This window comes from Trichosurus vulpecula, chromosome 4 (assembly GCF_011100635.1).
Source record: "Trichosurus vulpecula isolate mTriVul1 chromosome 4, mTriVul1.pri, whole genome shotgun sequence".
NCBI classification, from domain to species: domain Eukaryota; kingdom Metazoa; phylum Chordata; class Mammalia; order Diprotodontia; family Phalangeridae; genus Trichosurus; species Trichosurus vulpecula.
The window spans coordinates 426,419,351-426,446,377 of NC_050576.1; the positions used below are offsets into that span (position 1 = coordinate 426,419,351).

At 38.0% G+C, this 27,027-nt stretch overlaps 2 protein-coding genes across 3 annotated transcripts in view; one reads left to right on the plus strand and one right to left on the minus strand.

The window, feature by feature from the left end:
* The window catches only part of ARHGAP44 (Rho GTPase activating protein 44), a 223,775-nt gene extending 200,013 nt beyond the window's left edge, over window positions 1–23,762 (minus strand). The window contains exon 1 of one of the 2 annotated variants that reach the window (XM_036756005.1): window positions 23,262–23,762. In XM_036756005.1, coding sequence (XP_036611900.1) covers window positions 23,262–23,314 — 53 coding nt within the window. In that variant the 5' untranslated portion in view covers window positions 23,315–23,762. The remainder of the gene's footprint in view (window positions 1–23,261) is intronic. The other variant, XM_036756006.1, reaches the window with a different exon arrangement.
* On the plus strand, window positions 7,592–8,299 carry LOC118847507 (biogenesis of lysosome-related organelles complex 1 subunit 2-like). The gene is made up of 2 exons (XM_036756007.1): window positions 7,592–7,738; window positions 8,117–8,299. Exons 1-2 carry the CDS (start codon window positions 7,592–7,594, stop codon window positions 8,270–8,272), a joined length of 303 nt encoding a protein of 100 aa, XP_036611902.1. The 3' UTR covers window positions 8,273–8,299.
* Window positions 23,763–27,027: the final 3,265 nt, after the last annotated feature.

The window sequence follows — 27,027 nt, forward strand, 5'->3', positions numbered from 1 at the left end:
TAGAAACCTCAAGACACATAACAGTTAAATTCAACAGTATACTGACAAATGACAGATTCTGCGAGAAAACAAAATAAAGACCTTTAAATAAAGGAAAGAAAATTTAAAAACACAAGATTAATCCACACAGCAGAAATCACAGAAGGAGATAGAGTGAGTTCTGAGGTATGAAGGACTTCAAAATGCAACACAAGGTGACCTATCCTGCAAAATTTCAAAGAATTCCTAGAAAGAAAACCAGATGTGAAGAAATGATTTGCTTTTCAAATCCTCTAAGACAACAGAGATACAAAAAGGTGAAGAAGTACAACAGCAAGCAGGAAATAACAGAGATCATTATGACATTTCTTTCTAAATCCATACAAGAAAATAAGGTTGAAATTCAAAATCAAAATAAAAAGAAGTCTGAAACATCATGAACTAAACCTAACAATATCCTGCTTACAGGTGAATCAATGGTTTCTATAAGACTAAATGATAGGATGAGAAGATGCATAAAAAGAGACTGAGGAGAATATGTGTGATACCTCAATCAAGTCAAAGGCTAACAAGGAAGGGAAAATAATTCCTAGTATCTTCTCAGGAAGAAGAGAGCCTATAGAAGAACGGGTGAGGAGGCAAAGGGGGCGGAGAGAATGAAAGGGGAGATATTATTTCAGTGATATGAGGGGATGTTTTTTCAGTGATATGAGAGGACATTCTATAAATGGAGGTTGGGGCTTTACACTGGGTGTAATCCTGCCAAATCAGAGCTCCTTGAGGCAAATGACACTTAAAAGAGTAGGAAGAAATATATCCAGGGAGGAAATTTCAAAGCACATGGGGGAAAATGACCATGGAGAGGACAGAGGTTAATAATGAACTATATAATCAGAGAGACAGGAAAATTTCTGCCATTGGGCATTTTCATCACCTGCAGAAAAGGAGGACCAGGGGAAAGATTAACAAGGTAACAACACAGAAACTGTTTAGATGACGCAACCCAACATAGGTACACAGAAGCTTTAATTCCATGAGAAATACAGAGACTAAAAAAGAACTAAATAAATGTAAGGACTACGAATGAGAATAAAAACTTAGAACTGACAGAAAGGGAAGATAAATAATGAAGAGAAGGAGAGAAAGAAGTTAGTTTCAGAAAAGGGTCAGAAAATGGAATTCAAAAACAAACAAAATGAATTGAATGGAAAGGAAGAATTTTAACTGACTAATTAACAGGAAATTGGCAGAGCAGCTAGGAAGTGCAATGGATAAAGTGTTGTGTCTGAAGTCAGGAAGACTTATCTTCGTGAGTTCAAAATGGGCCTCAGACACTTAGTAGCTGTGTGACCCTGGGCAAGTTATTTAACCTTGTTTGGCTCAGTTTATTCATCTGTAAAATGAGCTGAAAAGGGAAATGGCAAAGCACTCCAGTATCTTTGCCAAGAAAACCCCAAATGGGGTCAGGAAGAGTCAGACAAGACTGAAAAATGACTTAACAACAGCAAGAAAACAAGAAAAAAACAGAAGGGAAGAATTAGATAATCAGATTAAAGGAAAAAAGAAAAAGGAGCTAATAAGTTAAGCAAAACTAGGGAAAGGAAAAAAAACCACATAAAAATAAAGATATACATGGAATAAAAATGAGAGGCTAGAAAGAAATTTCTTATGTATCAAATAACAGGGACTGAAACTATGCTACCATAAAAAGCAAAACCAAAATTCAGACAACAAAAAGAGATAAACAAAGAAACTACATTATGTTGAAAGGAGTCGTAGCAAACTAACATCAATATCAAACTTATATGCTCCAGATATCTTAGCACCTAAATTCATAAAGGAAATATTAACAGTATTATAAGAAGAAATAAATAGTAATACAATGATAGCATGAAATTTTAGTGTTCCTCTCTCAGTTTCAGACAACTAGAATAGAAAGTTAAACAAAAGGGAGAAGATAGAATTGAACGAATTACTGGAGAAACTACAGCTAAAAGACATGGTATTTTCTAAACAGGAGTGTTACAGAATATACTTATTTATTAGAAATACAATTTTGCAAAAATTAACCATATATCAGGGTACAGAGATAATTCAAACAAAGTTTAAAATGCAGAAATAGTAAACACATACTTTACAGACTACATAACACATTAAAAATTACAATCAGTTCAGGAACACAAATGAAAGACATAGACCCAAATGGAGACTTAATAATGCTAAATAAAGATGTTAGGAATAAAATTTTCCAAAGGAATGACTCCTGAGGTAGATGAGGCCAGCTCATTCATTCTACAATTCTTGCAAGAAGTAGGTATGCTGGGGCAGCTAGGTGGCACAGTGAGCAGAGAACCGGCCCTGGAATCAGGAGGACCTGAGTTCAAATTTGGCCTCAAACACTTGACACACTAGCCATGTGACCTTGGGCAAGTCAACCCTAATTGCCCTGCCTTCACCCTCCGAAAAAAAAAAAAAAGAAGTGGGTGTGCTGTCTGAACAACAACACATCAAAAGTGAAAGCTAGCAGTTTAAATCCTTGCCCTGAAATACGAAGTCCCTCCCTCATTTCCTCATTGGCTGAGTACTCTGAGGGTGCAACTTCCCAATATATCCACTTCATGTTTTCCCCTTGACATGTTCCCCCCTCTCTCCACATACATCCACATAGATTGCATGAGCCTTAATAAAATGAGCCTTAGCTCCTCCTGGGGAGGAGAAGCTAATATTCATGAGGCGATTAAGCATGCATATTTCAGATCTAACTTACCCTTTACCCTACTTCTGACCACAGTCCTAGTTGAAACTAATTTTCTCCCTTTCTGAGAATTGTTTTTGCAAAAAGAGACTAGTTCTCTGAGAAGAAAACCTACCTCCCTCCACCTGTGTAGAAACATAATTTTTTTATCTCACAATCTCCTCTTTTTCTTATTTTTGTTTCCCCATATTCCCAATCTACTAATCCCTAATCTATTAATATCTAATTCCCTCTTGAAACTCTTTAATAATTCCAGACATTCTTTTTCTTCCCTTTCTTCCTGTGATATTGGCCCCTTTCTTATGACCATCATCAGAATTCCTTTCTTTTCTACACTGATTATTTGCATCTTTTCCACTGTCCTTGTAATCAAATTAATTGAACATGGTATGAAAGAGGGCAAGAGTGTAAAACCAGCAATTAAACATATTAGGAAAAATCCTAATTGTTTCCACCATGATCTGTTGAGCCAACTGAACCAATTTAAACCCAGGATCCCATCCCACTTCAGTACTGGCACATGTACTATTTTTCTTAATATCTTGAGCTATATTTTTAACAACCTGATCATTATCATTGACAAATCAAAAGGGGCACTGCCCTTAGTAAGTACAGATACAGAGACCCAAAGGAAAACAATAAGGATGATGGTCCCTTGAAGATTCGGAAGTCCCTCCTAATACAGCTGTCTGACAAGGATGAAATCTTCTGGTACTTGGTGCTTGTTCCAGCCATCTTCAGTATATTCTTTGGCATCTTCTTGTAATCCTCATTTCATGTACACTCTCCTAAAAGGTGATCTTGACACAATTTTAATTACCATTCCTAATCCTTATACCCTTATCATTCTTACAAAATGAAAATTGGAACCTTGGCCAATTGTCATGTTCGAGGAACTCACATTGGAACCCAGTTTCTTATACTCTACATTAATCCATTATTAATTCCCCCACCAGGAGGATGAGATTTCACTAAGGAATTAATAACAGGCTCCAATAATACATAAATACGTTGTTTAATCAATTTCACATAAAATGACTCCAATTTCTGGTCATGTTATGCTTCTTTTGAGGCATTTACAAAATAGACCACAAACCATTCTTCTTTTAACATTAACTAATTGTAACAAAACTTGAGACAAGTATGATATTAACTAAGTCTCACAAGCCCTTGATCTAATTGTCTTCATACTATTACAAAGAATTAAAGGACCCTAACTTATACAGGAATATATACTAGTCTAAAATTCTAAGCCTAATAGCAAAATCTTATAGTAACCTAAGATGTTCCAGAATCAATTATTTAACAGATTTGTTATCGTGCTTATAAAACTTTTTGATTATAGAAATTTGCCACTAAGAGATTAGGGACATAACTTATAGTAAGGGAACAATATTTCCCTAACTTCATGTCACTTTAAGGTATGTCAAAATGCAAACTGCATTGAACTGGACTTAAAATCTGCCAGGTGTCAGTGGGAAAATTGAGTCAGGAGAATCCTACTTCAGCTCATGTGGAACAGTCATTCCCCCAACATTCCCATGAGAACACCCTCTTCAGTTCATAGATGCAACTCATGGACCTCACAGGGTTATTGGCATATCATACTTGTAGTCAGACTCAGAAAACAGTTAGTTAACAGTCCCTTAAAGTCTTGAATAGCAAGTTCAAATAATCAGTTTCAGTGTGACTATTATCTTACATTGGTTAGGGAACATCTTTAAAATAAGCCTTATATGTGGGAAAGGGAAAAGCACCATTCCATTTTACCAGTCACCAATTATCAAGGTATAGGGAAAGAGTGCCATCCCATCCAATTTCCAGCCTGGTTTCCTGCCTCGAGGAAGGAGATTGTCACCATTTCTTCTGCTCTGGGTTCTTGCACCCTTACCTGAACTGCCCAGGGCTCTGGGGGGACTCCACCCTTAGGTCATACTTTTGACTTTGAAAATCTCTCTAAATTTTTCACTTAATTATTAACCAACTTCCAACTGGTCATACCCTCCATATCCCAGTGATTCTGAACCCCTATAGGTCATCATCCAAACCACATTACCCATCCCAATTCCTTATTCCCAACCTCAATCTCCTCCCCAAAGTCCCAGTCAGATACTACCCATACCTTCAGGTGTGTGCTCTTGAATGCCTACTTCCTAAGAAACAAACTTGATTTCCTCATAAATCTTTTTCCTTTCCCATTCTTTCCATCTTTTGGCTCTACTGAGACCTGGTTTCCTCCTAATGACATACCTTCCCTGGCCCTTTCCAGCACTTGCTGCACTTTCACTCATTCCCCTCAAGTCACTGGGTTGAGGTAGAAGAGTTGGAATATTCCTTATTCCCCATTGCCACTTTCAGTCAGTAACCTCTCCTTCTCTGAGGTCCATACTTACTATCCAATACCTGCTACCATACCTACTATCCATACCTACTACCCAATCAAAATCCTGGTAGCTGTTGTAGACCTCCAAGACAATGAGTTCAGTACCTGACTCACAATCTTTCTCTCCTCCTCAACTTCCTCATACTAGGGGATTTCAACATACATACTGATATACCCTCAAACACCTGAACATCCAAGTTCCTCTACCTACTGATTTCCCACCTCAGGCACCCACAAAGTTGATGATGCCTTTGGTATTCCAGTCACCCACAAATGCACCTCCTCCATGTTTATGGACTCTGAAATTCCCTTATCTCATCACAGTCTATTAGCTTTTTCATCAAGGCTACGTCTTCTTATACCAAACTCTGCTCGCCCTCTACACTGCTACCTGTAATCACTCAAACCCTCAGCTCTCTCGCCATCACCCCTGCACTAGCCACACTCTCCTCCTTTCCCCATTGTGACCCCTTGGTGAACCACTTCAACATTTCTTTTAAATCCCTTGCCCCTTTATCATATCATCAATTGTGCCTTGTCAAGCCACAGCCTTGGATGACTCCCATAATTCACTGCCTTCATTCCTACACAGGCATTGCTGAATGAAGCTGGAGAAAATCATGTAACCAGTCTACCTGGGTCCATTACAAAATTTATGTTACATAACATCAACTAGGCCCGAATTACTCCTAGGAAATCTTTCTAGACTTCCAAAATTAACTCACTATTCTGTTGACACTGGCTCTTCCAAACATTTCTTTCTCTCCCAAAACATACCACAACTACTCCTCTCCACACTCAGCTGAGAACCTTGCCCCATATTTTAAATAGCATTTTTTCAATTATATGTAAAAACAATTTTTAACATTCTTTTTTTATATAAGATATTGAGTTCCAAATTTTCTCCCTCCCTCCCCTTCCTCCTCCCTAGGATGGTAAGCAATTTGATGTAAGTTATATATGTGCAATCATGTAAAATATATATCTATATTAGTTATGTTGTAAAAGAAGAAACAGAACAAAAGGAAAAAACCACCAAAAAAATAAAATAAAAGTAATATGCTTTGATCTTTAAAAAAGAAATAAAATAAAATAAGCCTTAAGTAGCTTGCCTGATTAAATAACAATACAAATTCACATTTCCCATTAAGATCATAAGCTACTGCTCTAATAGATTTGCATCTGTTTCTTAAGCTTAGTTATTTTTCCCTAACCGTGCTCTATCTGAAAGAATGAGATACTTCAGGAATTGAAACATACATACGATAAGTTCAAACACTAACTTTAACTCATGTTTAGGTCATGGAATGAATTAGGATCAAAACAGCAAAATCTTCCCCACCAAATGAGGGTTCCCCTGAGAACTTTCCAAATATCACAAACTGTGAACTTTCTCCTCCCCACCAATAAGGCTATATACATAGACCACGTCCATCCCTCCATAACATCCTTGTCCAGTGTTTTCTCTAATACCTAAAAGTTCCCTTTCTTCTATCTTTTATTAACCAATCTTCTCGGAGCATGTGTCACATTTACTCATCTAAACCTAGACCCTACTCCACTCCAATTTCTCTCACTGCTTTGCTCCACTATTTTCAGGGACCACTTTTCCTCTTACTGTTCAAGTCCACTCCTCCCAAACATCTTTTACAAACCAAATCCTCTATTTCTTTCAAATACCACTTAGCTCTGGTCTCCTCTCCTCAACACCTCTCACTGTATCTGAATCCTATCCCAAACCTCCCATCTCTTGCCATGAAACCCTCTAAATCTTTGGGTACCACAGAACACACAATATACTTTTCCATTAATACAAAAATATTTCACGGGTCACCTCCCTTTAAGGAAATTGTACTGAAATTTTTTCCCCAAACTGAAGATGTTTCTGATTTAGTTTCAATAACTAAAAGAATAACAGCTAGGTCTCCTTAATCAGTTATACCAATACTCAATTATTCTTACATCATTTTGAAGCATAGACCTTATGGACCTTATTCCATACAAACATACACACTTTACTACAGTAACTTAAATGTATCCCAGCCTTAATCTATGGGATAATGCTTCAACATTGTGCTTGTACCTTTGTTTCACAAACTTCTTTTCCCTTTAAGCATTCCCATAATATTTAGAAATAAATTGAATATGTATTTAAAAATGAGAAATCCAACTAATAAACACAAGAGGATAAAAGAGAAAGATAAATTGGAAAACAAAATACTATAGAAATGATAAATAAAACTAAAAGCTGATTCTATGAAAAGACAGATAATTCTTTAGCCAATCTGATTAAAAAGGCAGACGTCCTCTTTTCTCCCTTCCCTTCCACTCCCGCCCCTCTCCTGTCCCCTCCCTCCCCCTCCTTTTCCCCCTTCCTTTACCCCTTCTTCCCCATCCCATCCTTCCCTCCACCCTTTCTCCTACCTCCCTTCCCTGGCCTAGACGATGCCGTGGTGGAGACAGTGGAAGAGGCCATGGAGCCCGCCAAGGCGGACATCACCGGGCTGTGCCAGGACATGTTCTCCAAAATGGCCACGTACCTGACGGGCAAGCTCACAGCTACCAGTGAAGACTATAAACTTCTGGAAAATATGAACAAACTGACTAGCTTGAAGTGTGAAGTAGCCAGCTATTGCTAGAAAAACCCTGCCCTCAGCCCCTAACTACAAACCCCAGTTTTGCATACTAAAGAGTGGACTCAGACCTTTTGGAGTCTAGCAAACGTCCCTGGGCTCTGTGACTCCTCCAAGGAATGTCAATAGATAAGGTTATCCCACTTAACGATAACCTGTCAGAATCTGTGATCTATCAGGACCTTTGTTCCTGTACCCCCAGACCACCTTGTGACCTGGCATGTAAATTCCCTATATAAACTACCCTTTCACTTCAAAACATGGCCATTGATTTGGGTTGCAGCCCCAGTGGCCGCCGGCTAATAAATTCTCCATTTAAAACTTATACTCTGTGGAGTGTCTCACTCACTTCTGGTGTAACAGAAGTATCTAGAAATGAAAGATATTGCAGTAAACATAAGTAGAAACCTAAAGGACTTAAACCAGAAATCTGCAGCACTTCAGCCTTATCTGGATCAGATCACTCTAATTGAGGAGCAAGCAGCAGCTCTTGAGCAGGCAGCTTACAAATTGGATGCATAGTCAAAGAAACTAGAAGCAAAGTACAAGAAGTTAGAGAGGCGATGAAAGAATTCTTTAGCACAAAGACTTTTAACTACAAGAATGTTTTATAAGAGCTGAAATAAGTGGAATGGAACTTATCACTATGCTCCAATTTCTAAAAAGAAGCGGTGCTGCTGATCCAAGCAGAATCCCAGCCCCCACCTCTGGTTGGATGTGTAACTCTGGCCACCCCCACCCCAGCCGCGTTTTCCTAAACCTGTACCCCCCAACCTCATCTTAATCACGTGCTTCGTTGTGTGCCCTGGACCAAAGCTCAGAAATCAGGATCAACCCCATCTAGAGCAGACACAGACGAGAGACTCTCGTCTCCCTGTCTCCACCCTCCCTCTCCCCTAGGCCCTCCCACACCCACCCCTTTCACAACCTATTCTTGAACTTAAATAATAAATGCCAACATATGAGAAAAAAAAGAAGGCAGACAATAAAATCAACAAAACAGCAAGGAAACAAGGTAAAATCTAAGAAAACCAGAAAGGCAAGTGAATCAGCCTACCTAAAGCAACAATGCATGTAAGGGAAGAGACAGGAGATAGTGTGTCAAGCCATCACCTACCACCACAACCACCTTGACCACCATCTCCCCTCAGCCTCTGATGTAAATAGCTCTGAAATCTGACCCTAGAAGCCATGGGAGTAACAATTTTCCCCAGGTCACCAGATCTGCACCTACCACAGTTCTGGCCGCCATCTTTAAAAGGAAAAATCATGTGGAAAAGAGGTCTAGTTTATTTATTACCACTAGCAACAACTGTTGACCAACTACTAATCAAAGGCAGATAAGTACAGGAGCTCTGAGAGTGACAGCTCCCTCACCTCAGGACCACCAGCCTTGCTTCAAAGCCCAGTCTTCACAGTCATTTAGAGAAGCAACTCTTGTGGAGAAAAGGCTACCAACTGCCAACTAACTGCCACTCATAAGTCAGGCAAGACAATATGCATGAGTCAAGAAGCAGCAGTATCACTACCTTGGGCATCATTTCCCTTTGGATCTTGATGAAGACAGTCTAGGACCCTGAACCAACAGCTTTCAGAATAGCAGTGTGCTCCATGCTGCCAGCCTGCAGCTATCACCAAGGGATTTCCCAATCACTGGGGAAAAAAGTCCCCGTCTTCTTGATCATCACCATAAACCATTACTGACCAACTGCCACCAAGAGGCAGATAGGCCAAAGAGCCCTGAGAATGGCAATACCGCGTCCCGATGCAGCCTGGCAATTGTTCCTGAAGGTGTTACAACCACAATTACACATGTTACAAACACATTTACACAATATCCAGAAAAGAAACTTTTGGTCACCAAAGGCTTTGGCAGTCAAATGGTTCAAATGCAGAAATTGATATGATTTTTATTAGTAGAAATGACATTAAAGAAGAGACATTATGAACTGCTTTTTTGTTGTTGTTATTCAACTGTTTCTGTCATGTCTGACTCTTCATGACTCCATTTGGGTTGTTTTTTTTCCCCACAAAGATACTAGAGTGGTTTGCCATTTCCTTCTCCAGCTCAAAAACAACAACAAATGTGTTGCCTCCCTTTCCTATTAGAATGTGAGCTCCTTAAGAGCAGATATGCTATTACTTTTCTAACTATATTCTTAGCACAGTGCTTTGCCTATATTAAATGCTAAATAAGTGCTGTATTCATTCAAGGAATGAAAACATTTATCAAAAGTCACAGTGCACAGTAGCATGCTAACAACAATGATAAAGCAAGCAATACTTTCAAAAATATAAAATACTCAAAATGACAAAAAATAAAATAGGAAGCTTAACAATCCAATCTCAGAAAAAGGACATGGACATAAGTATAAAGTAAATACCAAAGGAAAAAAATTCCTGGCCCTCGTGAATTGGTAGGAAGATTCTATAAAATAATTAAAGAACAATTAGCACCAATATTATACAAATTATTCTAGAAACTGATGAAGTATCCTCTCTTATTCCTTTTATTAGATAAATATAGTCCTAATATTTAAACCAGGGAAGGATAAAAGACAGAACTATGTATCAATATAATTACTGAATATTGCTCCAGAAATATTAAGTAAAATAGTGTCACACTATGTCAGTTCATCCAAGAAATAACTCATCATGACCAAGTTGGATTTATACTAGGGATGCAAGGATGGTTTGACATCAAGAAAGCAATCAACTTAATCATATTAAAATCAAATATCTCAAACTTCATGATTATCTCAATAGATGTAGAAAAATCATTTGGCAAAGAACATACATTTGTACAAAAAAATTCTGGAAAGTAAAGATATATTGAAGCCTTTTGTTTAATATAATAAAAAGTACCTATATAAAATCAAAAATAAACATTGTAGACAATGAAGATGTACTAGAAGCTTGCCCAATACATACAAGACTATGGCAAGGATGCCTACTTTCCCCAATATTATATAATAATAGTTCTGAAAATGTTACCAATGAGACAAGTGAAAGAAATTAAAGGCACAAATATAGGTGAAGAAGAAATAAAACTATCTGTTTGAAGATGACACAAAGGTTTACTTAGAAAATCATAAGGACAAGATGGCTGTGTGAAAACAGCATCTTACCAGAACTCTCTCATCAAGTTCTGTCAGATTCCCCCCAAAAAGTGAGTCTGAGCAGATTTGAGAGAGTTAGAAGCCGCCAGCAGTCTTAGTGGAGCAAATTTCCAAGCAAGGAGAGTCCGAAAGGTCAACAGGACAGATCTGTAGGCTGGGAGAGCGCTCCATGTGCGGAACTGCACCAGGCAGCACCAAACCGGAAGCAGCTGCAGAAACCAACCAGCAAGACAGGCTAGGAGAAAGCTGGGCGCCTGAAACTGGCAGAGATCCCCAGGCCTCCCAACACAGGACAGGAGTCTGTAGAAGCGATGAGAGGCAGCAGCACAACACCTCTGGCCCTGAGGCCAGGTTTGAAATGCACCTTCTTGAACTTCTGGGAGACATAATGGCCAGGTAAACAGCTCTAATCTCTCCTCCCCTCCCTGCCAGAATTCCTCTGGGAAAAAATGCTGCAATAGAGGAGACAGAAGTGGGGCTTCAGTGGCCAAGCAGTGGGAGATCCTGAGTCCCAGAGGGGTAGAGCCAGCAGGGGTCAACACCAGGAGCCCAGACATGCCCTTGCACCCCCAGGGGAAGTAGCAGACCCCAGCATAGGCAACAAATAGCTGAGACCATTGCTGAAGAGCAACAGTGCTAGAGAGCAACCCCAGGGGAAAAGGAGAATTCAGGCAGCCAGACCCCTCCCCCATACCTCAGGAAACTGAAGGCTATAATACACAAAGCCAGTAAATAGACTCACAATCCCCAGAATGAGAAACTTGGGACAGAGATCCCTGAGCCCCCAAAGTAGAAATCCACTGTAAAGCCAGGAAAAAGCTAACCAACATGAACAAGAACATGAAAAAACCGAGGACCACTGATTCACTTTACGGAGACAGGGATGATCAAAATACCAATCTGGAAGAGGGTAGCATTGACACTATACCCACATCTGACACCTCAAAAGGAAATGTGAACTGGTCTCAAGCCCAAAAAGCATTACTGGAAGAGCTAAAGGAGAATTTTAAAAACGAAATTAGGGAGGTAAAAGAAAAAAATTGAAAAAAAAACCACACTGATGAAATCAAGTCTTTAAGAAATAAGATCAGTGAAATGGCTATGGAGATTCAGAATCTAAACAGAGAAAATGACACCCTGAAAGGTAAAATCAACCAACTGGAAAAGGAATCTCAAAAGCAAAATGAAGACAGCAACTCATTAAAAATTAGAATTGAGCCAGTGGAAACTAATGACTCTATGAGGCAACAAGAAGTAGTAAAACAAAATGTAAAGAATGAAAAAAATAGAAGAAAATGTGAAATATCTGATTGGAAAAACAACTGACCTAGAAAATAGATCCTGGAGAGACAATCTAAGAATTATTGGCCTACCAGAAATCCATGATGAAAAAAGAGCCTTGACAGTATCTTCAACGAAATTATCAAAGATAACTGCCCAGAGGTCCTAGAATCAGAAGGTAAAATAGTCACTGAAAGAATCCACCGATCACCCCCTGAAAGAGACCCCAAATTGAAAACTCCAAGAAATATTGTAGCCAAATTTCAGAATTACAAAGTCAAGGAGAAAATACTGCAAGCAGCCAAAAAGAAACAATTCAAATATCATGGAACAATAGTCAGGATTTCTCAGCTTCTACATTAAATGACAGGAGAAACTGGAATATGACATTCCGAAGGGCAAAAGAGCTGGGACTACAACCAAGGATCAACTACCCAGCAAGACTGAGAATAATTTTTCCAGGCAAGTTGACGGACATTCAATGAAAAAAGGGAATTCCAGACCTTCCTGATGAAAAGGCCAGAACTCAATAGAAAATTTGATCTTCAAACACAAAACTCAAGGGAGATATAAAAAGGTAAACAGGGGGAAAAAACCCCACAAACCTTACTAATCAATAAGGGCAAATTATTTACATCTTTATATAGGATTATATCATCTTATGTATGCTATATATATGTACATATGTATATGTCGATCTTGAGAATAGTACAGTTATCATGATAATTGAAAGGGATACACATAGACTGTGGATGTCTGTATAAAATAACTGATATAAGGATAAAAACCATAATTAAGAGATGTAAAGAGAGGGTTCTGGAAGAAGAGGTAAGGAAGTAGTAGAAAAGGGTAAATTACATCAAATGAAGAGGCACAAAAACACATTATAGTAGAGGGAAAGAAGGGAGGGAAAAGAGCAGTATCTGAGCTTTACTCTCATCAGATTTGGTTCAAAAAGGGATTAACATACACTGATAGGTATAGATATCAAACTTGTTCTACAGGTAGTAGGAGGGGAAAGGGGAAAGAAAACGGAGGGGGTGGTCAAAAGGGAGGGAAGAAGTAGCAAGTGGAAAATGGTAAGATAAGGGAAGGAAATGAAGAGCGAGGGTAAACTGAGGAAGGCAGTGGTCAAAAGCAAAACTTTGTTGAGGAGTGGAAGGGGAAAGGGAGAAATAACAGCATAAATGGGGGAAACAGAATGGAGAAAAAGACACAGACAGTGGTCATAACCATGAATGTGAATGGGATGAACTCTCCCATTAAATGGAAGTGGATAGCAGAATGGATTAAAAGCCATAATCCTACAATACGCTGTTTACAGGAAACACATTTGAAACAGGGGGGTACACACAGAGTAAAGGTAAAAGGCTGGAGTAAAATATATTGTGCTTCAGCTAAAGTAAAAAAAGCAGGGGTAGCAATCCTAATCTCAGACAAAGCAACAGTAAAGATAGATCTAATTAAGCGATAAGGAAGGACACTACATCCTGCTAAAAAGCACCATAAACAATGAAGCTATATCATTGTATAACATATATGCACCAAGTGGTATGGCATACAAATTCCCAGAGGAGAGGTTAAGGGAATTACAGGAAGAAATAGACAGCAAAACTATAATAATGGGAGACCTGAACCTCCCCCTTTCTGCACTAGATAAATCTAACCTCAAAATAAAGAAGAAAGAAGTTAAGGAGGTGAACAGAATTTTAGAAAAGGCAGATATGATAGACCTCTGGAGAAAACTGAATGGGGATAAAAAGGAATATACTTTTTTTTCAGCAGTACATGGCACATACTCAAAAATTGATCATGTACTAGGGCATAAAAACCTCACAATCCAGTGCAGAAATGCAGAAGTAATCAAAGCATCCTTTTTGGATCATGTTGCAATAAAAATTATTTGTCATAAAGAACCATGGAAAAATAAGCTAAAAATTAATTGGAAACTAAATAATCTAATTCTAAAGAATGAGTAGGCCAAAGAAAAAATCATAGAAATAATTAATAACTTCATTCAAGAAAATGACAATAATGAGACAGCATACCAAAACTTATAGGATGCAGCAAAAGCAGTTCTTAGGGGAAGTTTTATATCTCTAAATGCTTACATGAATAAAATAGAGAAAAAGGAGATCAATAAATTGGGCATGCAACTGAAAAAGCTAGAAAAAGAACAAACTGAAAATCCCCAATTAAATACCAAAACAGAGATACTGAAAATCAAAGGCGAGATTAATAAAATTGAAATTAAGAAAACTATTGAATTAATGAATAAAATGAAGAGCAGGTTTTATGAAAAAAAAACAATAAAATTGATAAACCTTTGGTCAATTTGATTAAAAAAATCAAATTACTAGTATCAAAAATGAAAAGGGTGAACTCACCTCCAATGAAGAGGAAATTAAAACAGTAATTAGGAATCATTTTGCCCAATTGTATGCCCATAAATTTTACAACCTTAGGGATAAGGATGAATAGCTACAAAACTATAAATTGCCCAGGTTAACAGAAGAGGAAGTACAATTCCTAAATAACCACATCTCAGGGCCAGACAGTTTTACATGAGAATTGCATCAAACATTTAAAGAACAATTAATTCCTATACTTTATAGACTATTTGGGAAAATAGGTGAGGAAGGAGTCCTACCAAATTCCTTTTATGACACCTAAACCAGGAAGAGTCAAAACAAAGTAAGAAAATTATAGACCAATTTCCCTAACGAATATTGATGCAAAAATTTTGAATAAAATATTAGCAAAAAGATTACAGCAACTTATCATGAGAACAATACACTATGACCAGGTAGAATTTCTTCCAGGAATGCAAGGCTGGTGCAATATTAGAAAAACTATCAAAATAATTGATCATATCAACAACAAAACTAGTAGAAACCATATGATCATCTCAATAGATGCAGAAAAAGCCTTTGACAAAATACAACACCCATTCCTATTAAAAACACTAGAAAGCATAGGAATAAAGGGAGCCTTCCTTAAAATTATAAATAGCATCTATCTAAAACCATCAGCAAGCATTATTTGTAATGAGGATAAGCTAGATGCATTCCCGATAAGATCGGGGTGAAACAAGGATGTCCGTAATCACCCATACTATTCAATTTGGTACTAGAAATGTTAGCTGTAGCAATAAGAGAAGAAAAAGAAATTGAAAGAATTAGAATAGGCAAAGAAGAAACTAAATTATCACTTTTTGCAGATGATATGATGATTTACTTAGAGAATCAAGTTAAAAAACTACTTGAAATAATAAACAACTTTAGCAAAGTTGCAGAATATAAAATAAACCCACATAAATCCTCAGCATTCCCATACATTACTAACAAAGCTCAACAGCAAGAGATAGAAAGAGAAATTCCATTCAAAGTTACTATAGACACTATAAAATATTTGGGAGTCTATCTGCCAAGAGAAACCCAGGGCCTATATGAACATAATTATGAAACACTTTTCACGCAAATAAAGTCAGATCTAAATAAGGGGAAAAATCAGTTGCTCATGGTTAGGCCGAGCTAATAAAAAAAAATGACAATTTTACCTAAATTGATCTATCTATTCAATGCCATACCCAGCGAACTACCAAAAAATTATTTTACAGAGCTGGATAAAATAATAACAAAATTCATCTGGAAGAACAAGAGGTCTAGAATATCTATGGAATTAATGAGAAGAAATGCTAGAGAAGGTGGCCTAGCCATACCAGATATTAAACTGTACTATAAAGCAGCAGTCATCAAAACTACCTGGTACTGGCTAAGAAACAGAGTTGTGAATCAGTGGAATAGGATAGGTACACAGGACACAGTACTCAACAACTATAGCAATCTACTCTTTGATAAACCCAAAGAATTCAGCTTCTGGGCTAAGAATTCACTATTTCACAAAAACTGCTGGGAAAATTGTTAAATGGTAGGGCAGAAACTGGACATAGACCAATATCTTATACCCTATAAAGTCAAAATGGGTTCATGGTTTAGGAATAAAGGCTGACACTAAAAGCAATTTGGGAGAGCCAGGAATAGTTTACCTAATAGATTTATGGAAAAGCAAAGAATTCATGACACAACAAGAGATAGAGAGCATTACAAAATGCAAAATAGATAATTTCGATTATGTTAAATTGAAATGTTTTTGTATAAAAATGCCAACACAACAAAGATTAGGAGAGAAGCAGAAAATTGGGAGAAAATCTTTACAACTAGTATCTCTGATAAAGGCCTCATCTCTAAAATATACAGGGAACTGAGACAAATTTATAGGAATACAAGTCATTCCCCAATTGAGAAATGGTCAAAGGATATGAACAGGCAGTTTTCAGAGGACGCAGTTAAAGATATCTATAGGCACATGAAAAAATGCTCCAAATCACTACTGATTAGAGAAATGCAAATCAAAACAGCTCTTAGATACCACATCTCTCCTGTCAGATTGGCTAAAATGACAAAAGAGGAAGATGATAAATGCTGGAGAAGATGTGGGGAAATTGGAACATTGTTACATTGCTGGTGGAGTTGTGAACTGCTCCAGCCATTCTGGAGAGCTATTTGGAACTGTGCCCAAAAGGCTATAAAAATGTTCATACCCTTTGACCCCGCAATATCACTTCTAGGGTTGTATTCCGAAGAGATCACACAAGTGGGAAAAGGAGCCATATGTACAAAAATATTTATAGTGGCTCTTTTTGTAGTAGCAAAGAATTGGAAATCAAGGGGATGCCCATCAATTGGGGAATGGCTGAACAAGTTGTGGTATGTAAATGCAATGGAATACTATTGTGCTATAAGAAATGGGGATGTTACGAATTTCATAATAACCTGGAAAAACCTACACGATATAATGCTGAGCGAGGGGAACAGAACCAGGAGAACAGTATACACAACCACAGATATATGGATTCTGTGATGACTAACCTTGATGGACTTAGCTCTTCTCAGCAATACAAGGTGCAAAGACAACTCCAAAGGACTCATGATGAAAAGGGCTATCTGCATCCAGATAAAGAACTATGGAGTCTGAATGCAGATTGAGGCACACTTTATGCTTGCCTTCTCCCCCCTTTTTTTTCTCTTTTGTTTTTGTTTTTTTGGTTTTTTTCATTTTGTTTCTTCTTTCTCATGATTCATTCCATTGGTCATAATTCTTCCTTACAACTTGATTATTGTGTAAATAAGTTCAATGTGAAGTTATATGTAGAAGATATATCAGATTCCATGCCATCTTGGGGAGGGACGGTGGGGACGGGAGGAAAGAATATCTGGAACTCAAAGTTATGTGGAACTGAGTGTTGTCAACTAAAAATAAAAAATCTTAATTATAAAAAAAAGAAACAAGAAAACAAAGGACAAATATTTAAAAATAAAAATAAAATGTAAAAAAATCCTAAGGAATAAGCAAAGACAGTAATTGAGAAAATTAATAGCTTTAGCAAAATTGCAGGCAAGAAAATAAGCCATCAAAAATAACTACATTTCTATATAACAATAACAATGATAATGATGATAATAAAATCCAAGAGGCAGTAATAGAAAGGGAGATGCATTACAAATAAATACAAAATACATTAAAAATTTGAGGATCCATCAACCAAAACAATATTTGTATTGATTCAATTAAAAAGAACTGTTTAAAGAAATAAAGAACAACTTCAGTAGTTGGAGGACTATTCATGTTTATGGCTAGTCTGTGTCAATAAAATAAAAATGACAATACTTCCAAAGTTAATTTATACTTTAAATGGTATCCCAACCAAATTATGAAAGGGATACTTTACACAAACCACAAAAATAATAAAATACAGTTAGAAAAATAAAAGAGGTAAAATATCCAGGGAAACAATGAAAAGGGGTTGGGATGAATAGGGAATACACTTCTAGACCTCAGTCTATATTATAGAGTAGAAGTCATCAAAACCATCTGATATTGATTGAAATTAGAGAGATAGATCTATGTAATAAATTAGACAAAGAATCAGGAAAAAAATGGAGCTCAATGCAATCACAAAGACTTGGACATGACTGAATAACAACAAAAATATATATATATATATATATATATATATATATATATATATATATATATATATATACACACACCTATCTTCCTGCTACCCTTCCAACATTGACTACCCTGATCTTTTATTATCATCCTCAATTTGAAAGGTATGCGGTGAAAGTGCTGTATTATGTGCATAAATACATGTATATATACATACACATGTATGTATATGTGTATATACACACGTATATACACATAGACACGTGTATAAATGTGTTGTGTACATACACATATACACACAAATATTTTTATATTTGTATATATGGGTATGTTATACACATACACACACACATACACACATATATGTATGCATTGTATATGTATGTATGTGTGGGTATCCAAAAGCCATTCCCCAACTGATAGGCAAAGAATGTGAACAAATCATTTTCAGAAGAATTGCAAATCACTAACAACTTATATAAAAGAATGCTTCAAATTATCAATAATTTGAGAAAAACAAATTAATACATCTTTACCACATACCTTTCAAACTGGGGAAGATGATAAAAGATGGGAGTAGTCAATGTTGGAAGGGTAGCAGGATGATAGGTACACTAGTGCATTGTTGGTAGAGCTATGAACCAATACAACTATTACAGAAAACAACTGGAATTACGTAAATATAGTGGTTAAAATATCTATATCCTTTGGACCCAGAGATTCTACTACTAGGCTTATGTCCCAAAAAGGACATCAATAAGAAGGAAAAGTTCTACCAAAAACTGTATAATTACATTTTGTAATAGGAGGGAAATGGAAAGATATCCAATGATTGCGGAATGGCTAAAAAAATTATGGTACATGCATATAATGGAATATAACTTCACTGTAAGAAATGAGTACAGAGAATGGAAAATTTTGCACAATCTTTTGCAGAATTAATAAGATTCAAGCAAACAAGACATACAATGATTACAACCATATAAGTCAACACAAAAATCACAAAACAATCGAAAGTGAATGTTGTATGAGCCAAGATGGCAGAGTAGCAGAAAGAAGTTTAGCCAAGCTCTCTCTCACAACTGCTCCACACAAATCTAGAAAATGTGCTGGATTGCATCCTAATTGGTACCTCCAAAGGAAAAAAATCACAGTAATTTTTTCCATTCCATCATAGGAAGACAAAGAGGTCTGCTGGACCTGGGGAAGGGTCTAGCTAGAAATGGTCATATAGAGCATTTTAGTTCAGGGACTAAAATAGGTAGGGCCAAAGCTCAGCAACAGGGCAAGGGCAGTTTTCAGACACACAGTGGGACCCAAACTTGTACAGGATGCAGGAAAAATGCCATCTGGCTGCACTGTCCCTCACTACCCAATGCTAGGTCACAAATCCAATGTGTATTGAGGAGGGGACCCATGGTTGTCCAGGATAAGAAGTGGTCACAGGCTATGGATTGTATACTGATCCAAAAGCAAGTTTAGAGGTGTGTCTCTGACCCCAGTAGTGGACTGAGGGTCTTAGTTTATGAGCCAGTGAAGCTGGTTTGATTGTCATGGCCCCAGCCCACTAGGATGCATATAAGCCAAAGCTAATAAATACAGAAATTGGGCATTAGCTCTGCATCAACTTCTTGCTGAAATGATACCATTAGAGTTAAATTTTCTACATCTCTGCCCCTCATAACTTACTCCTTATTGGGCAATAGAAAATACCCGTACTTTACTGTTCTTATTGGTAACTGGGCCATCTCCGATTGGTGTCCTGTAGGTTATTTTTCTATAAATCATATAAGTTTGAGCTCTGAGAGGCTCTGGATATTTGACTGGAGAATGCTGCCCACCATAGGCATAAAAAAGCACACAGAGATTGCCTCAGCTTGCAATTGTTCTACCTCCTTTGTGAGTAGCAAAGCTATATTTAAAAAAAAAAACCTATCACTAAAAGCTATATCTGTGTGTTGCTCCTGCTTTTCATCTAGACTCTTCAACAGTCTACAATTCTAGCTTGCAACCAACTCTAAAGCCTACAGTAGAACAACCAGGACAGGAATTCTTAGACCAAAAGGGAAACTATGATTCTGTTACTCTAAATCTGCAGAGTTTTCCAGTTGGCTGATGGTGATTGAGTCCATTAGTCATCTACTGGAACTCCAACCAGAGGCAAGTCCACAAGTGTGTTTCTCAGACCCAATAATGTAAAGAAGTGTGAAGAGTTCAGACAAGGAAAGGAGGTAACAAGCCTAACTCAGAAAATGAGTGATCAGACTTTGCCCCGGGACCAGACCACTTTCAGAACACTGAAAACTTCCAAGTGCCCTGCCTGAGCTGTCCCTGAAATCTTAGAATAATTCAAAACTCAATACCCACAAAAGCAGTAGCAGGACCCATTAAACAGACATTACAGATCTGGGGCAGCTAGATGGCTCAGTGCATAGAGTGCTGGGCCTAGAGTCAGGAAGAACAGAGTTTAAATCTGGCCTCAGATATTTACCATCTGTGTGACCCTGGGTTTGTCACTTAACCTCTGTTTATCTTAATCCACTGGAGAAAGAAATGGAAAACCACTCCAGTATCTTTACCAAGAAAACCCCATGAGCAGTATGGTCCAGGAGTCAGACATGACTGAATGACTGAACAACAAATAAATCTGAGGTTTTCAAGGGGAACATACTAAGTGTGCTGTAACAATTTGGATTTTATGTTATTATTGCTAAAATAAAATATGTAAAAAAATTTTGCCTAACATTAATTTTGCCCAGCATATGTAGGACATATAGTATAGTATTCATAAGATAAACAAAACAAAACTTCTCTACTACACACGTATACTAACCTCAAAACAGGTCAGACCTTGAACTTACAAAAAAAACCCAAGAAAAAAAGCTTCATTTATTGAAGGTAAAATTTCATTTCTGTGACTTTCAGCTCTCCTGTAATATTGCCTAATTAAACATTCAGTGAGCTCCAATTTTTCACAGCAAATATTATTGTGCCAAAAGCAAAACAAAAGTCTGAAAACCCACTGCTGTTGATTGACAATGAAAAGGGTCTAGAAGATGATCAACTTTGAGCAACTTGTATCATGCCACTTTTTTGGATATCAGTATTCTTCTGGTAATAATATGACTAAAAATAAAAAATACCATAATCTTCAAAGAATTAAGATTGAGAGTCACCCAAAGTACAACAGAGAGACATTTTCTTTTACTGCAGACCTATGATTTTTTGGCACAGGGAACTCCCAGAGAGCAAACTCCCTCTTCCAAAGGAGATCAGCAATTGCGATTTAAGATGAGTATAAAAAAATTGGCAGCAACATAATATGAAAGATGAACGGCACAAAAAGAGTGTCATAAAAGAGGGTATCAGAGGTATATATTACCAGAAAAAGAGATGGACTGGACATGTAGCAAGAGTAAGGGATAACAGACAAACAGCCCCTGTTATACTGTATACTGTAACTATATAACATTAGAGCCCTTGAAGTCTTATTTCAGAACTCTGGGTGGATCCCCTTTGGAGGATGGATGAGAAAGCATAGAAAAGAATCACACAGGATGAATGGACATAAAGAAGGTAGAAAGGAAGGAAGGAAGGAAGGAAAGAAGGAAAGATCTTTTTTATTTTTACTTATCATAAATTAACATCACTGATAACTTACATCACATAGGGCATCTCCTAGCCCTATATACTTACTAAAATTAGAATAACTGCTGCAGACAGAGTTGACCATCCTCTATTTACCTAAGGTCTTATACTAAACAACTCTCTATGTTTGTAACTCAGAATCAATTTCCCCTGTTGGAATGGTATTCGGTTTCTTAATAAAAACCAGTCAAAAGGCCCTTTCCACTGTTCAATATCCAGAGAAGCAATCAAGGTTGAACATTTTGCTTTCTGGTTGCCTTACAAACCTACCTAAATTCCCAACATTCTTTACCTCAGTTATAACTGTAAAGCTCCCTAGTAACAAACATATGACAATTATAGGAATCTTTATTCAAATAATTTACCAATCCTTTCCTCAAGAAGTGCCCAGATTCTGAAAAAAGACTACCAATGTCATTATGTAACATGCATTGATGGTGGTACTTCTGAAAACAACTTAGGAGTCACATTCTGCTAAATCTAATTTTCACCAACTGTACCATAATTTCCCCCCTCCCACTCCCCTCTTGTCAACTCTTGCAGGTTATTTGCCTGAAGTTTATTGCTCAGGTCCTGTTAGCTAGAATTGGCTACTTTAATTTCCTCACCTGGCTAGAATCCCTTTCTCATCTATCCAGAAAGCACTTCCTGTCTACAAACATCCTCTACTATTGCCACATACTCTCCTTCACAGTCCTTGAAAGTATTCTTAAATCAAAGAGACAAATTTATCTCACAACAGCACCACTCCATCAGCATCCTCCCTCTCCACAGCAGTACCCTTGGGATGCAATGCCAGGAAAATGATCTGACATTGTAATATCATAAAAGCAACTTAAAAAACAAAACACTGCAGGATGAGCAGGCTCAGGGCTTTCCAATAAATACATGTAGGCCCCTTAGTTTCTCTGGGTCCAGTTACCAACCCTAAACCCTTACGCAAGAGAGCCTCCACCCTTCCCAATCCATTCACCTTGAGCAAGAGAGCCATCCTCAGGGAATTACTCTGGCCCAAAGCACTCCCACATTCAAAGCAGACACCCTGTACCCAAGAGACGCTATCCTAGAGATTTGTACAGACAGAAGGGAAGGAAAATAATGACTGGAAAAGAAGAGGAGGGCTGGAGGTGGAGGGAGGGGGTCTCTAGGAAGATGGTCAGCAGCGAATCAAGGTAGATGGTGCGTCACAGTTCATTTGGTAAATGTACGCAGAACCATAGAGCATCAGAGCAGCGGAGAGGGGGCAAAGAGGAGGATCACTGCCCAAGGGGCCTGGGAAATGCCAAATCAAGATGATGAGAATATAGGACGTAGGAGGGAGAAACCAGGGAGGGGTGGGAGACCTACAACAGGCGCCATCACCCAGGCACCAGAGTAAGATTTTCAGGAAGGGCTATTCCTGCAACCAGAGGATGTGAGGAGGGCGAGAAGAGTAGTGCTGACCTTACCTGCCCACGGTCTGGTTGGCAAGCTGGCGCATCCGATTGAACTGCTTCTTCATCTTGTCGCACGTAGCATGCAGGAGTTAGCTGGGTAAAGGGGAGAGAGACAGACGGACAGACGGAGAGACAGAGAGAGAGGAGGTAGTGGGAGCCAGCTGCCGCCGCAGTTACATGACCCCCACGGGGATGGAAGGAGCAGTAACACCGCGGAATGAGTAGCCGTCAGGCCAGAATCCCTATTGCTCGGTTGCTGCTCGCTGCGGCTGTTGCGGCTGCGGCTGTTGCGGCTGCGGCAGTGGTTGCTGCTGCCGCATCTTCATTTGCTGCGCTCCTCCATTTTTATGCCCTCAGCTCAACACCTGGCTGAGCTCTTCTTCCCCCTGGTGGGTACTTGGAAGGTTAAGCAATAATGCCATACGGACCCCTCTCCCCACAGGCTCTGCGACTCCCACTTCCTGCCCCCCGGCCAGGATCCATAGCTGGAACCCCGGAGTCTCCCAAGCTGTCGGCTGGGTGGGTGCTTCCCAGCGGCGCCTGTGCTGAGAGCGCAGTGCATCCTGGGAATTGAAGTTTCTCATCTCTCTCTTGCTCACTTTACTGTCTTTGGAAGTTTGAGATGACCCAGGACCGAGAGTGTGCTGGTAAATATTTTAACAAGCAGGCTCTCCAGGGGGGAAAATATACGCACACCCTTTTAAGTTTATATTCTAGACAATCAATAAAACAAATCAAGCCCTGATTTGTAGCCATTGCCAATTTCGGCGAAAAGTTAACAATTGGCTCTCCGAAGCCAGTTAGAGCTGACTCCTGACAAGGATCACGGAGTGCAGAAACGAGGGAAAAGGACAGAGCTGGATGAGCAGTGGAAGGTGAAAGTGGGAAACCCTTCGGTCCGTGGGGGCGGGGGTGGTACATGGAAAGTATCCTTCTCTGGCTCTCCATTCCTCTGCAATGACCATGAAGAATGGTTGATCAGTAGGAAAGTGTCTCGTGAATATTGACTATCCCAAACAGATACTCCTGCCCAATAAATTGTGTAAGGTCACCCTAGCTGATGACAGATTGTGACAGTAATATAAGTTTCTGACATGGTGTAGTAGAGAGAGCTCTGGATTAAGAATCAGGAAACCTGGATTCTAGCCCAGGTTTTGCTCTATGTGACTTGGACAAGCTACTTTGGGGCAGCTGTGGAGGTAACTAGTCTCAGGGTTCCTTTATCTGTAAAATAGGAAAAATTGTATTTAATGACCACCAAGGGTCCTTCCATGTCTATGAGCTGTTAAAGGCAAGTGTTGATCCAACTTTACATAGCCTTGTTAATTATCAACAAATAAAATACTCATTTAATCCATGATTTTGGCTGTGACTATAGTGCTACCCTACCCAAGACCATGCTGGGGCAATGACATCTATTGTTGACTCTCCTTTTCCAGTCGCAGCTGATATCTACAAATATATAGCACTTTCATTACACATTCATAATCACATTTGATTCTCACAGCAATTTTGTGATGTAGATTCTATAGTTATGCCCATTTTACAGAAGAAGAAAGTAAGGTTCAGAGAAACTAAATAACTGCCTATGATCACACAGATATTAAATATCAGAGGTGGGATGAGAATAGGATTGGAAGAGAAAATGGAAAATGCACAGGACTTTGAATGAAAAGAGACCTACCTGGGTTCAAATACCACCTTTGATATTTAACATCTGTGTAATCATAGGCAGTTATTTGGTTCATCCTGGAGAAGCTAGATGACAGAACAGTAACAGGTAGGCAGAGTCTTTTACATCTCAAAATATTCTTTTAGATTTATTCATTTAAGTACTTACAATAACTACAATGAAAACTTTTGCCCTCAAGGCTCAAAATTAAAATTTACATTATATAATTATAATTACAAAATATAATTTTTTTTCTATCTACAATTGTGAAAAATTTAAATATAAAGTTATGAAACACATTATAAAATAATTATGCATATTTTATGTAAGTCATTCTTTAAGAATTAAAAGTAGTCCTACAAGATTTCCTATGTTTATTGTTATTTGTGATACTTTACAAATTTCGTTGAACACAAATAACACGTTAAATGAAATAATTAACAATGTGGGAGATGTATCACATAATATAATAATCCTACATAAATCTAATATCAATATCAGACTTTTAAATTTGAACAAAGGTTTGCTACATTTGGCTCAACAGCAGACAGTTTTAAATCTGTTTCTATTTAGTTTATTTCTGCATTTTGTAAAACAAGAATAAGGGAATATCCAAACTCACATAAATATGTGGTAAAAATGGAAGGAGAATTTTATTAGCTATCATGCTGATTCTTGGAGATTTACCTTTATTTTTAACCACCTAAACAACCAACAAAAAGATATAATTGAAAGTGCCATAGTGAATGACAAATTTACTTCATTGTATATATTGCTTCATTTTTGAACAGTTTCTAAAAGCAAATATCACCTTTGTAAGCAAAGAATCCCTTCAAACCTGACTTTCTTGGATTAACCGATTCCTGCTAGTACTTTCTGATTGCTCTCATTCAGTTTCTTGCTTTAAAACAAAACTAAGGACAAGATCGTTGGACCAGTACCAGTATTGCAGTTCTCTTAGTGTCATTTTTGATATTTAAAAATCTGATTATCAAAATTGGTGTATTTAAAACATAGTGCTATTTTAATAAAAGAGCACAATGTCTTTAGAAAAATAAAAGGGAGTATTAAGAGTATAGAAGGGAGTATAGAAATTGGGACTTTAGATGATATTTGAAGGAAATGAGCAAAACTAATAGAGAGATGAAGAGAGAGATAGTTCTAGGCATGGGAGACAGCCAGCGAAAATACATAGGATCTGGAGATATAGTGTCTTTTACAAGGAACAGCTAAGAAACCAGTCACTGGATTATAAATTATATGGTGGCTTGGCATAAATAAGGTGTAAGAGAACTGGAAAGGTGGGAAGAAGCCAGGTTGTGAAGGGCTTTAAAAGCTAACCAGAAAATTTTGTATTTGATCTTGGAGGTAATAGGGAGCCACTGGAATTGATTGAATGGGGGCGGGGTAGTGGTGATATGGGCAGACATGCCTTAGGAAGATCAATTTGGTAACTAAGAGGAGGATGGACTGGAGTGGGGAGAAGGGAGAACAGAGAGAACACCCAGCAGGCTATTGAAATAGTCCAGGTGTGAGGTGAAAAGGGCCTGTACTAGGGTGATAGCAGTGTCAGAGGAGGGAAGGAAACATATAGGAGAGATGTTGAGAAGGTAGACATGAGAACACTCGGCAACTGACTGGAGATAGGATATGAGCTATGTCAAAGAATTAAGTAGAGGTGAAGGTTTTGGGAGAAAGATAATGAGTTCAGTTTTGGACATGTTGAATTTAAGATATCTATGGAGCATCCATGTGGGGCAGCTAGATGGCACAGTGGATAGAGTGCTGGACCTGGAGTCAGGAAGATTCATTTTCATGAGTTCAAATTTGGCCTCAGACATGTATTAACTGTGTGATCTTGGGCAAGTCACTTAACCCTATTTGTGTTCAGTTCTTCGTCTGTAGAATGAGCTGGAGAAGGAAATAGCAAACTACTCAAGTATCTTTGCCAAGAAAACCCCAAATAGAATCAAGGAGAGTCAGACACTACTGAAAAACAGCTTAACAATGGAACATCCAGTTGAAGATGTCTAATAGGCAGTTGGTGATGAGAGACTAGAGATCAAAAGAAAGGTTAGGTCTGGAAAAATAAATCTGAGAACCATC